This window comes from Dreissena polymorpha, chromosome 3 (genome assembly GCF_020536995.1).
Source record: "Dreissena polymorpha isolate Duluth1 chromosome 3, UMN_Dpol_1.0, whole genome shotgun sequence".
Classification (NCBI taxonomy): Eukaryota; Metazoa; Mollusca; class Bivalvia; order Myida; family Dreissenidae; genus Dreissena; species Dreissena polymorpha.
In genome coordinates this window covers 128,764,257-128,778,478 of record NC_068357.1, presented here as the reverse complement: position 1 = coordinate 128,778,478, position 14,222 = coordinate 128,764,257, and the positions used below count along the sequence as shown (strand labels likewise).

Here is a 14,222-nt window from a genome sequence, read left to right as displayed (position 1 = left end):
ATGCGAAGAAACATTATACGCAGTGTCCTTATATGGTGGACTGTGCATATTGACACACCTATCCGCCATTAGAAATTTTCAGGGAGTAATGCAAATTCACAAATGCTCCCATTTAGGTGAAAATGTTCAAACAGCATCGTTATAGGATGGACTCATAAATGTTGCGACGTTTTTCCGACCCAATTAGTTTTCAGGGATTTATTGCTCTGTGTATAAGGTATTAAATAAGGAAATACAGTTCTAAGAGAGCGTGTGTTAGCTTATGTATAAAAAAATATTATTATGCCGTAGTAATGATAACCTGGTAATTGTAAACACAATCTCATGTGACCTTGACCTCAAAATCAATAGGCGTCTTCATTCCTAGCATGTAACCATCAACAACAAACGCTCCATTGGTCATTGTCGGCTCGGGTACTACTTAAATGTACCCTGGGTACTCTTAAGTATACTTAAATGAACCCCAGGTACAGAAAATATACTGAAATGTACCTGGGAATTCTAACGCTTAATTGGTCGTGGTCGGCTATTTTTTTCAAATTAATTATGTTCATATTTATGTCAATATGTTGTTAAGTGAACTATATTTATTATCAAAATCATACTCAAAAGCATGTTGAGGCAGGTTTTGTTCAAAGAGAATTCTGTTTTGTATTCTGTAGCGCGTTTTACATCGGATTTTGGGCGGGATAAACCTCGGGTACAGTCTTAATTAGCCGGGTAAGTGTTAGTATATTTTCAATATACGGGGTAAAGTTAAGTATACTTAAGAATACTCTGGGTACAATAAAGCAGTACCCGAACCGAAAAAAACTAATTGAGCACAACGCTTGACAAACAGGTGCTAAGGAGTTTTCACAGCTGCTTCGTAAGGTGGTAATCAAAGTTGCTGTATTGACAAAACCTATGAAATAGTACCAACAGGGAGTAAAGCATTTTTTTTTTACAAAGTTCACTCTATTTTGGTTTATTGCACAAATATTAAGCAACTACATGATAACAAGGGCTGTTTGTAAAACATGCATGCCCCCCATATGGGCTCTCCATTGTAGTGACAGCCATTGTGTGAATATGTTTTTTGTCACTGTGACCTTGACCTTTGACCTAGTGACCTGAAAATCAATAGGGGTCATCTGCCAGTCATGATCAATGTACCTATGAAGTTTCATGATCCTAGCCATAAGCGTTCTTGAGTAATCATCCGGAAACCATTTTACTATTTCAGGTCACCGTGACCTTGACCTTTGACCTAGTGACCTGAAAATCAATAGGGGTCATCTGCGAGTCATGATCAATCTACCTATCAAGTTTCATGATCCTAGGAATAAGCGTTCTTGAGTTATCATCCGGAAACCATTTTACTATTTCAGGTCACTGTGACCTTGACCTTTGACCTAGTGACCTGAAAATTAATAGGGGTCATCTGCGAGTCATGATCAATCTACCTATCAAGTTTCATGATCCTAGGCCTAAGCGTTCTTGAGTTATCATCCGGAAACCATTTTACTATTTCAGTCACCGTGACCTTGACCTTTGACCTAGTGACCTCAAAATCAATAGGGGTCATCTGCAAGTCATGATCAATGTGCCTATGACGTTTCATGATCCTAGGCCCAAGCGTTCTTGAGTTATCATCCGGAAACCACCTGGTGGACGGACAGACCAACCGACTGACCGACATTTGCAAAGCAATATACCCCCTCTTGTTCGAAGGGGGGCATAAAAATGACAGCTGAATCAATTTAATAAAACAGATGCATGTTTGAAATGTCTGAAAGGTGAACAATACAAAATCAAAACTAGTTTTAACAAAAAAGAACAATTGAAACAAGGGGTGTTTGTAAAACATGCATGCCCCCCATATGGGCTGTCAGATGTAGTGGCAGCCATTGTGTGAATACGTTTTTTGTCACTGTGACCTTGACCTTCGACCTAGTGACATGAAAATCAATAGGGGTCATCTGCCAGTCATGATCAATGTACCTATGAAGTTTCATGATCCTAGGCGTAAGCTTTCTTGAGTTATCATCCAGAAACCATTTTACTGTGTCGAGTCACCGTGACCTTAACCTTTGACCTACCGACCTGAAAATCAATAGGGTTATCTGCGAGTCATGATCAATGTACCTATGAAGTTTCATGATCCTAGGCATAAGCATTCTTGAGTAATCATCTGGAAACCATTTTACTGTGTCAAGTCACCGTGAACTTTGACCTGAAAATCAATAGAGGTCATCTGTGAGTCATGATCAGTGTAGCTATAAAGATCCTAGGCGTAAGCGTTCTTGACTTATCATCCGGAAACCATTTTACTGATTCAAGTCACCGTGACCTTGACCTAGTGACCTGAAAATCAATAAGGGTAATCTGCAAGTCACGATCAATGTACCTATGAAGTTTCATGATCCTAGGTATAAGCGTTCTTCAGTTATCATCCGGAAACCATTTTACTGGTTCGAGTCACAGTGACCTTGACCTTTGACCTGAAAATCAATAGGGGTCATCTGCGAGTCATGATAAATGTACCTATGAAGTTTCATGATCCTAGGCGTAAGCCTTCTTGAGTTATCATCCGGAAACCATTTTTCTGTGTCGAGTCACTGTGGACTTGACCTTTGACCTAGTGACCTGAAAATCAATAGGGGTCATCTGCAAGTCATGATCAATGTACCTGTGAAGTTTCATGACCTTAGGCGTAAGCGTTCTTGAGTTATCATCTGGAAACCATTTTACTGGTTCTAGTCACCGTGACCTTTGACCTAGTGACCTGAAAATCAATAGGGGTCATCTGCGAGTCATGATCAATGTACCTATGAAGTTTCATGATCCTAGGCATAAGCGTTCTTGAGTTATCATCCGGAAACCATTTTTCTGTGACGAGTCACTGTGACCTTGACCTTTGACCTAGTGACCTGAAAATCAATAGGCGTCATCTGCAAGTCATGATCAATGTACCTATGAAGTTTCATGACCCTAGGCGTAAGCGTTCTTGAGTTATCATCCGGAAACCATTTTACTGGTTCTAGTCACTGTGACCTTGACCTTTGACCTAGTGACCTGAAAATCAATAGGGGTCATCTGCGAGTCATGATTAATGTACCTATGAAGTTTCATGATCCTAGGCATAAGCGTTCTTGAGTTATCATCCGGAAACCATCTGGTGGACGGACGGACTGACGGACCGACCAACATGTGCAAAACAATATACCCCCTCTTCTTCGAAGGGGGGCATAAAACTATCAACAGCTCTATAAACAGATCTTCTTTAAATTAATAGATCTTGGACAATATTTTCTCAAATAATATTAAACTTAACGCTAACAGTCTATGACTTGACACAATTCGAAATATAGTCTTACTTTTTTTTATTTATACCCAAACGTTGTTCTGCAGAGTCGCCTATGAAGCATCCATATATTATATTGTTATGCCAACAAGCCATCAAAAATATGAAATGTATTAATTTTACAGTTAAAAATCTACTCATGCATTAAAAGCCCCACAACAGTCCATAATGAAAGCACTAAACTATAGTCCATAAAAAGCGCACTATTTTATAATTAAAAACAAAATCTCATAAGGACTAATGCATAAGAGTAACCTTCCCTCTTATATTTGAAACCCAAGATTTCAAGTTATCATTCAGCGACTACCTATTTTTCTTCTTTGGTGAACTGTCCAAAAAATCTAACTCTTCAGATTCATCATCTGAGATGACATTTCTTTTCCGTTTGCTCGCAGTTTCAACCGACGTCCCTTTCTTGACTTTGTCCTTCACCTCTTTTTCCTTTCCTCTACTATGATCTGCACCTTGATCCCCAGTACTCTCTGATGAAAAGACCTTGTTGGTAAAGGCTGATTTCTGTCGGTTAACAATGACTAGTTCGGATTTTCCCGAAGAGTGTGTGCTCTGCTGAGATGTCAAGGAACTTGAGTTTCCCTTGGTGTTGCTTGTCCCTCTGCCTTCCACTGATGCTCCTTTCTTTTTGACCTGCACATCCATGAAAACCTTTTCCTTGGCATCCCTAAGTAAGGCTGCTTTTGGACCTGAAATAAAGACAATTATTTTGAAATGGACTTGCCCTCACTTGTCATCATGCGCAGTTAATGATTTAAACAAGATAAACACTCCAAAGTTTTTATTTGATAGTGTTACACGTTAAAAAATAATATGATAATTATTTATTTTTTAAATAGATTATACAAAACCTTTGCAATAACATTTTTAACAATGCTCAAAATCATCTGTGAAGACTGTATTTTTACAGACTTGCGAACAATTAAACAATACCTGACGTAAGTTTTTGAAATTTAAACACAAACATGCAACTCTTTTTTTTTTACAAAATCACCAGCTAATATAAGTAAGTCAATTTCTTAAAAACGTGTGCAAACATAGTAACTCACCAGGCACCAAGTAACTGATGGTTGCGTATGGTGTGAAATGGAAGTCCTCGCGAATGTACTGCTTTATAAGCATGTGTGCGAGAATGGTCTCCAACTTTCCACGATCTGCAGCCGTGTCTGTGCCCTGCAAATAGATGTTTGATTTCACGGCTTGATGATGTAAACTGGTACTGGACTCCACATAAACAAAAAATAATAATTACAGCTGAGAAACAAGAAACCATCGGAGACGTGTGATGCTCCCCAAAGTTGTTTTTTTTTTTGTCACAATATTGCACTATATATTCAGATAAAAGAAAACGTCTCGAGGGCACAGTAGTTGGAGGGACAATAATTTTTTATATAAAATTTCAAAGGGCCATAACTCTGTGAAAAATCATCCGACCAGAACCCGCTGATAATATGCACATCTCGTCTTGGTAGTGATGCTTCCCATATAGTTTCATTGAAGTCCAGTCATTAGTTGCTGAGAAATAGCTCGGACAAGAATTGCACTATATGTACAGTTAATGGAAAATTTCAAAGGGCCATAACTCTGTGATAAATCATCCAACCAGAACCGGCTGAAAATATGCACATCTCCTCTTGGTAGTGAAGCTTCCCATAAAGTTTCATTGAATTCCTGTCAATTAGTTGCTGAGAAATAGCCCGGACAAGAATTGCACTATATGTACAGTTAATGGAAAATTTCAAAGGGCCATAACTCTGTGAAAAATCATCCGACCAGAACCGACTGACAATATGCACATCTCCTCTTGGTAGTGAAGCTTCCCATAAAGTTTAATTGAATTTCAGTCATTAGTTGCTGAGAAATAGCCCGGACAAAATTGTGCACGGACGGACACACAGATGGATGGACAGACGAAGCGGCAACTATATGCTCCCCCCAAAATTTTTGGGGGAGCTGGTTTTTGCTTGGATGTTACTGATTTTAAGCAAAAAATTCCATAAAAGCTAAAAGTGTCATAACTGAATAGCCCATGCCCACTACACAGGCTAATCTAGGACAGCACTTGACGCACATGGACAAAGCCCTATTACCCAGAGCACAGCTTCATATGTTCAACAAAATCAATAGCTTTGTTACACTATAGTGGCAGCAGACTCTCAGTTACAGAATGTTATACGTTAGGGAAGGGAACACAAACTTTGGTAAGAAGATTGGGGCTAGTTGTTTTTTATTAATTCTTTAGTGATTGGGAAGAGCTTTCATATGATTATTAGTGATGGTGACTGAAACATATGCAAACCCAAGCAAGGTCAGGATATAAGGTATCCATGTTTGAAGTATCATTACCATAGATTCATCTGTACCATTATTGTTATTAATTATTAAAGGTTAAACATAAATTGATAAATAAGTAATAAATGCATTTTTCTAAAAGTAGATACAAACTTCGGGAAGTGAACTAAATGTGGAAACCATGGCTCTATATTTAACCCTTTCAGTGCTGGAACCGAATTTTGAAGGCCTTCGCAAACAGTTTGGATTCCGATGAGACGCAACAGAATGTGGCGACTCATCAGGACCCAAACTGTTTGCTATTCTGATAGCATTCTTTGGAAAAAATCGAAGAAAATGTTAATTTTACAAATTCAGCAGACAACATTTAAGCAGACGACAAATTTCCCAGCATGCAAAGGGTTAAGGCTTATGCTAATCAAAAAGTAGTTGGATATAACTTATGGCGTCCATTGAGATCCCCAGTAAAAAGTAAATTGCTTAAATCTTGTTAAGTGTTCTATACAGATAATGAGTGTACAAAAACGTTCAAGGTTGCCATGAGACACTGACCTTGACCCTGTTAGCCCCGGGCCCTTTCCCCTGCCAGGCGTCCAGCACTTTGATGGCAGTCAGTTTACTATCGGAGGAGTCAGCATTGTCGAGGATCTTCATTACACTGCTGCAGTACTCAGTGATGTCCTTTTTCTCGCTTTCATCTGGAAGAACAGGCTAGCAAGTTTACAACTTAAACATAAACAAGAGTGCACAGAGGACCCAAGGCCTAATTGTTCATGATGAGATAATCTTAATCTTAGAGAGCCGAAAGCTCACCTGAGAACCAAAAGAACTTAACTGTTTAGTGCTGGTAATATTTCAATTAAGATGCACAAGAAAAACTGCCATCAGCAGCTCTTATTAAATTGAATGGAACCATTTTAAATTCATAATAATTGGTTAAGATTTTGCTTTTCACAAATGTTCACAAGATTTACTATAGCCATATAAGGAAAACTTCCCTAACCCCTTACAAACATGTTTTTCAAAGCACCACAACAAATTTTCTGAGCCAGTTTTGTTATGATGATTACAAAATGTGACCTGTATCTAGGGTTTTCACAGGGTTGCACTATAGCCATATAAACAAAACTGCCCAAACCCTAATGGCCATGTTTTCAAAAAGACTGGGACTTTTATTTAATCTAAACATATAATTACAACACTTTTTCTAAGCAAGTTTCAGGCTGATTGGAAAAATAAGTGACATCAAGGGGTTTAAAATGGTTTACTTATATTCATGTAAGGAAAACTGTCTGGCTTCCATCTTATTTAACTGACCAAGACCATTTTCAAACACATGGTGTCACTCTAGTCATATAAGAACAAGAGGGCCTGAAAGGCCCAAAGTCGCTCACCTGAGATTCAAAGGAACTGACCTGTTCTGTGCAGCCCAAGATGTCATTAGAATAATATGTTCTTACCAACTTTCATGACTAGTGAACACCCTGGCAGCCCCGTTTTTTAACAGACCGAACCATTTTCATACACATCCAAGATATCATTTAAACAAATATACTGACAAAGTTTCATGAAGATTCATAAGTCCATAGAAGGAAAAATGCCCCGCCCACGGGTGGTCATGTTTTTTAAGCAACTGGAACCACTTTCGAACTTGTCCAAAATATCATTGGGACAAATCTTCTGACAAAGTTCCATGATGATCGTACAATAAATATGGCTTCTACAGTGTTAACAAGGTTTAACTATAGCTTTATAAGGAAAAATGCCACGCCCCCTTGGCGGCCATGTTTTTCCACCAACCGGAACCATTTTCATACTCATCCAAGATATCATTGGGACAAATCATCTGACCAAGTTTCATGATGATCGGACAATAAATGTGGCCTCTAGAGTGTTAACAAGGTTTTACTAAAGCATGATATATAGCCATATTAGGAAAAATGCCCCGCCCCCTGGTGGCCAGTTTTTTTAAGCAACCGAAACCATTTTCGAACTCATCCAAGATATCATTAGGACAAATCTTCTGACCAAGTTTCATGAAGATTGGAAAATAAATGTGGCCTCTTGAGTGTTAACAAGGTTTTACTATAGCCATATAAGGAAAAATGCCCCGCCCCCTGGCAGCCATGTTTTTCAACCAACCAGCATCATTTTTGAACTCGTCCAAGATATTATTGGGGTGAATCTTCTGACCAAGTTTTATGAAGATTGGACAATCAATGTGGTATCTAGAGTGTTAACAAGATTTTACTATAGCCATATATAGCCATATGAGGAAAAATTCCCCGCCCCTTGGCAGCCATGTTTTTCAAGCAAACGAAACCATTTTCGAACTCATCCAAGATATCATTGAGACCAATCTTCTGACCAAATTTCATGAAGATTGGATAATAAATGTGGCCTCTAGAGTGTTCACAAGGTTTTACTATAGCCATATAAGGAAAAATGCCCCGCCCCTTGGCAGCCATGTTTTTCAAGCAAACGTAATCATTTTCGAACTCATCCAAGATATCTTTGAGACCAATCTTCCAACCAAATTTCATGAAGATTGGACAATAAATGTGGCTTCTAGAGTGTTAACAAGGTTTTACAAAAGCCATATAAGGAAAACTGCCCCGCCCCCTGGCGACCATGTTTGTTCACCGATCTGGACCATTTTCGTACTCGTCCGAGATATCAATGACACCAATGTTTTGACCAAGTTTCATGATGATTGGGCAAAAATTGTGACTTCTAGAGTGTTCACAAGGTTTCTATATAGCCATATAAGGAAAACTGCCCCGCCCCCTGGCGGCCATGTTTTTCAACTGATCGGAACCATTTTTGAACTCAACCAACATATCATTAAGACAAACATTTTGACAAAGTTACATGAAGATTGGGCATCAAATGTGACTTCAACAGTGTTCACAAGGTTTTTCTTTTTTTTTACCTAGTTTTTGACCCAGCATGACCCAGTTTCGAACTCAGTCTAGGTATCAATGGGACAAATGTTCTGACCAAATTTTATGGAGATCAGACAATAAATGTGGCCTCTAGAGTGTTCACAAGGCAAAAAGTTGACGTAGGACGACGCACGACAGACGACGCACAAAAAGCGATCACAAAAGCTCGCCATGAGCACAACGTGCTCAGGTGAGCTAAAAACTGCCCTGCCCCTTGGCAGCCATAGCTTTTTTTTAATGGAAAAGAACAATTTTTTAAATCATCAAATGTTCTGGACAGTTTTATGATAATTGAGTAAATGTGTTGACCTCAAGAGTGTTGACAAGCTTTTTTTTAAAATTTGACTAAGAGACCCAGATTTTGACACCACATGACTCGGTTTCAACCACCATGGCTGAAATGTCATTGGGGTGGATGTTATTAGGACAAATACTCTAACCAGGTTTTATCAAGGCCATAAATCCAACTGAGTATTTATATCATGAAGGACTTGCTATGCCATTTGTAAGCCCTATACATCCGCAATCAGGAATTATTACCAAAATAATTTCACGCTTAGACTTGAATGAATTTTACTGGAACGTACATGAAGAGTTACAGTGATCACACATCTTGTTGCACTGGCTTGCCTCCCATACCTCACCAAAGTACCTCGCTATCATGCTACGCCGACATCTGCAATGAAAAAACAACACAATTTTATATACATATCCATTTAAATTTAACAATAAATGCATATTTAGACACTCATATACTTAAAACCTAACGCACTTATGAACCAATCTAATTATTAGATTTGATATCAACAGATCTCAATCGTTATTTATTGAATTGCTGTTCTACATGGACTGAATTGTAAAAACAGATAGGTAATCATCTATTATAACTTCATTACACACAATCTGTTTACCGGTATATTATTTTACACACACGTTTTGACCCTTCATGTTAAACACAACATGAACAATCCCCATTAAAATAGAAGTTTATCAGACACAAGTGACAATGACTAGTCAAGGCAAATGATCTCTAGTAACAATGAAATTCAAGCTTAACTAGAAAGTTCAAATAAAACTGCACATACTTTTTTTCATCAACGCAGTAGGATACGATGCCATACAAATTTGTGAGTCCCGTCTGCTCAGTCATCACCATGGCGCTCTGACGGAACACGTCTTGAAGTCGATAGTACACGATACAGTGAGACTTTTTGTCATCGCGACCTGAAAATCCGTGATGTATCCGTGACAAATTGACAGTCCTTGTACTCTGGACCCTCTGTTTATTATTTGAGTCGTGTTCTGAGAAAACTGGGCATAATGCATGTGCATAAAGTGTCGTCCCAGATTAGCCTGTGCAGTCTGCACAAGCTAAAAAGGGACGACACTTTCAGCCTAAATTGGATTTTTGCTAAGAAGAGACTTCATTTAAACGAAAAATGTCATAAAAGCGGAAAGTGTCGTCCCTGACTAGCCTGTGCGGACTGCACAGGCTAATCTGAAACGACACTTTACGCACATGCATTATGCCCAGTTTTCTCAGAACACGACTCATTATATGCAGCTTCATATGAATCCCTTCGATACTTGGCCCTGGGCTGGCTAGCCCAGTTGAGAGAGCACTGAACAACACATGTAACATAAGCAGGCTCTATCCACAGCCTAGCGTAACAACTTGTTTAGGGATTGTTCATGAAATTCTATGGAAATTTTACCCATATCTCTACTTCAAGAAGGGCAGTTGTTATTTACTGGCATAAATATGCGCTCTTAGTACTATCAAACCATCTAACCCAGAAAAAGTGTGATTTGATTAATTGACAGCCGTGAAATGACTGAAATACTGTTGCAAACTATGAAAATCTTTACTAAACAAACATAAACAATACTTCCTGAGTTTAGCTGGGCACAAAACAAAGAAAAGGACTGTACACAAAAATTAATTGAAGGGCAATAACTACAAAAATACTGATAAGAAAAAAAAGGTTTGTGTATTCTGCAGTTTGCCTCAATGTCCATTATCAAAGTCGTTATTTACTTCACAGGAACATTGTAGTGTAATAACTCTATAAATCATGAAGTGAGAGTTATGGCCCAAGTGCTCTGCACATCCTCTCAAAGCCCTCTTACAAACAATCAATTTTCATTTGAATCCCTTCAATGCTAACAGAGTTATTCTGAGAACAGAATGCACACCATGCACATTTTGCCTGCTTTATAATGATAAAAATGGTCACACAATTATTGAAACAGAACTCCTTTTACGGAGTTTGTTTTATACGTCCAGTACTTAAAAAATCTGATCTAGTATCCATAAACTGTGAGTACTCAACCTGCAATATATATTTCTTTTATGTTAATTTAAGGTCTCTGATTTATTTTGTTTGTTGGTTAATTAGAACTTTTTAACATATGAGCCAAGCTCTGTGTAAAAAGGGCTTAATGCATGTGCGTAAAGTGTCGTTCCAGTAAAGGCTAATCAGGGACAACACTTTCTAAAACTGAATGTTGCTAAGAAGAGACTTTCTTTAAACGAAAAATATCATAAAAGCAGAAAGTGGTGTCCCTGATTAGCCTGTGCGGACTGTACAGACTTATCTGGGACGAAACTTTACGCACATTCATTAAACCATTTAAAGGTATTACCTACGTAGTGTAGTATCTCTTTTGTAAAACCAACACAGAATGTGTGTGTACTTTACGTTGGATACTAATGACTTTTATTCCTAAGGTAATTTTTCGCTTTAATGGAATAAGCATAGGGGATAATAATTGTCCATCACAATTGTAAAATCATGTATTGTCTACTATCGGATATCAAAATCAATGAAAATTTTAAGTCACACAAATAATTATGATTTTGCAGAATGTTTCTGGGCCAAAATTAGATCTCAAGAAACCTAATATACAAGCACTCAACCAACTTAGCTGGTGGGCCCATCTTTACAGCGCAACTTTTTTAACAATTGACAACATTTTATAAAGTAAAGTTTTCCAATACAATAACATTTCTTTTATTCTCACCAGCTCTTCCACTCTCCTGGTACAGGTTCTCCATAGACTTGCTGAGAGAATGGTGGATCACAAAGCGCACATCTGGCTTGTCAATGCCCATACCAAACGCAACAGTTGCCACGACAACCTTAAGCAGAGGTAAGCAGATTATAGCTACAAGCGGATTGTATTCAGTTTAAAGTAAAACCTTTTTTTTCAGCCTTAATTGACTACTATATGCATGAACACATGTGTTTGTCTTTTACTATTGATTTATTAATAACTGGTACCTTTCTGTGAAGTCACTGATGCCTTCGGACTAATATGAAATTGTAATCGATATAAAAGCCACTCATCCTCTTACGTTAATAGAGTTTTCCAGCCAGGCCCTGTGCACGCGACTTCTCTCCCCTGCACTCATGTCTGCATGGTAAAAGGCAACCTTAACCCCGCGACCTTGCAGCTCTGCGGTAACCTCTTCAGAGTCCTTTTTCGAGAACGTGTAGATGATGCCTGAATTGTTAAGCCGGTGTTATTACATTGGGAATTAAAAATTCAACTTTAGTGCAACTTTATGTACTAATGCTTCTCAATGTTGCATGTCATATTTTGTAAATTGTAAAAATCGTGACATAGAATATTTCAGATTTTTTTTATTAAGCAGGTTTTAGCACATGGTTAAAACAGCACATGCTTAACTCCATATCATAGGGAGCACTTCATGCACATTTGAATATTGTTGTTGTTGAAAAGTGTACAAGTACCAGAATTTAGTCAGAGAAGTTCGTGCCTACACACACACAGATGGAAAGGCAGACATGCTGATTTGTTGGGTGGTGGGTGTATAAAGAGACAGAAATGTTTATTGACGGCAGTCCTATACAGGAATTATGCAATGTCATTGGCACAACCATTCATATCAAACGAGGTACTTTCAGCATAAATATAAAATAATTGTACTCTTGTCACAACTGATTTTTTTTCCGTGCTTATAAAAATATTATTGTGAACGACAGCTCAATGAATATTTTACAATACTTCACGTGCATTTACATCTGTTTCTTTTTTTCGCTCAAATGGCATGAACTAAAACCCAGTGCCACAACACATATATTTTAATAAATTATGTTGGTTCACGTTATATATAAGGAATGTTTGACTAAATTACTTACAAGTGTACAGATGATATATATTCAAAATACACTGACATGGTGATACTGAAAACATACTGAATTTTCACAGAGTATTGAAACAGTCCATGTAAGATTATATTCAAAGATTATTTATGTAAAGGGTTACATCATTGAAAACAAGAGATGTGTTTGTCAGAAACACAATGCCCCCTTCTGCGCCGCTTTGAAGCCATATATTTGACCTTTGACCTTAAAGGATGACCTTGACCTTTCACCACTCAACATGTGCAGCTCCATGAGATCCATATGCATGCCAAATATCAAGTTGCTATCTTCAATATTGCAAAAGTTATTACCAATGTTAAAGTTTTCGGACGGACACACGGACTGACAGCCAAGGACTGAGAGACAGTTCAACTTCTATATGCCACCCTACTGGGGGCATAAAAAAAGGTTCTTTGTTGGTGCACCTAAGAAAGTCTATCTATAACAAACAGACACTATCACATTTTTTTAAAAATAGAATGGATAAAAATGTTATTAACACCTTTGTAATAAATGCAAGTGTTTTTCCGAGGCCATTTTAGCGTGGCGAAAAGCCACGCCGCCCTCCCGGATCGCCACGCTGCCCTTTTCAAAGGCAAATTTTGCCACGCGCCCTTTTTTTCAAAGGCAAATTTTGCCACGCGCCCTTATCGATAACATCTTTATTGCCTTACGATCTAACTTGGTCCGCAAAATCAGCTTCCTTGATTGTCTGTGACGCTCCGAGTGTGCTTTATTTACTCGAGAGACGTAACGTCTAATTGACTATATTAATTGAGCAGATTTATTCAATAACAGTGCTCGATTTATAGGTAGGTCTTACTGACTGCTTCAAAGCTGTGAATTAGTCATGCATGAAAACCCCGTGTCAGTATCAATCGATAATGCCGGAGGCTATGTTATACCAAGCGCACTTTTCGCTCGGCAATGTGTACTCCTTTACGATAAAATCATTACTTCGGAGACTTTTGATGAAAAACTCAATGTTATTCTCGTGGCAATTGTGCATTGCATGCATTATTCAGTTATATCAAAACATATATTTTTACACATTATTACATTTAAAATCACAAACAAATTTATTCCTTATCGTTTTCGTCTTTAAGATAATTAGATCTAATTATTGAAATAATTACTGAGACGTATACTAATTTAACAAAATGCGAATCGCGTATATGATTTAACGTTGCTATGCGCACCTGTCGCTTACATCATTTGACATTTTATCAACATGGCGGACTATACAGAATTAAATTGTGACTCGGCAAAAATGGCAAATAACGTTGTAAACGATCGAATTAACGATGGAGATTATACATTAAGAAGGAATTAATAAAATGTCTGTGATAATCAACGATGCATAAAAATGTTTTAGATAGCAACAATATTATTTATTAATTTGTAATCCAGGGGTGGCGAAATCTCAAAAAACTATACTTGTCCACGGACAACCAT

General features: G+C 37.9%; 1 protein-coding gene across 4 annotated transcripts in view; it reads right to left on the bottom strand.

Annotated features, from left to right (window-relative positions):
* Positions 1-951: 951 nt before the first annotated feature.
* LOC127871409 (ATP-dependent DNA helicase Q1-like) overlaps positions 952-14,222 on the bottom strand; it is a 33,023-nt gene continuing 19,752 nt past the window's right edge. For all 4 annotated transcript variants that reach the window (XM_052414312.1, XM_052414310.1, XM_052414311.1 and 1 more), the window contains exons 7-13: positions 11,954-12,102; positions 11,620-11,737; positions 9,681-9,819; positions 9,183-9,271; positions 6,203-6,348; positions 4,408-4,531; positions 952-4,047 (exon numbers count right to left, since the gene is read on the bottom strand). In XM_052414312.1, the coding sequence (XP_052270272.1) occupies positions 3,650-4,047; positions 4,408-4,531; positions 6,203-6,348; positions 9,183-9,271; positions 9,681-9,819; positions 11,620-11,737; positions 11,954-12,102 (1,163 nt within the window). In that variant the 3' untranslated portion in view covers positions 952-3,649. The remainder of the gene's footprint in view (positions 4,048-4,407; positions 4,532-6,202; positions 6,349-9,182; positions 9,272-9,680; positions 9,820-11,619; positions 11,738-11,953; positions 12,103-14,222) is intronic.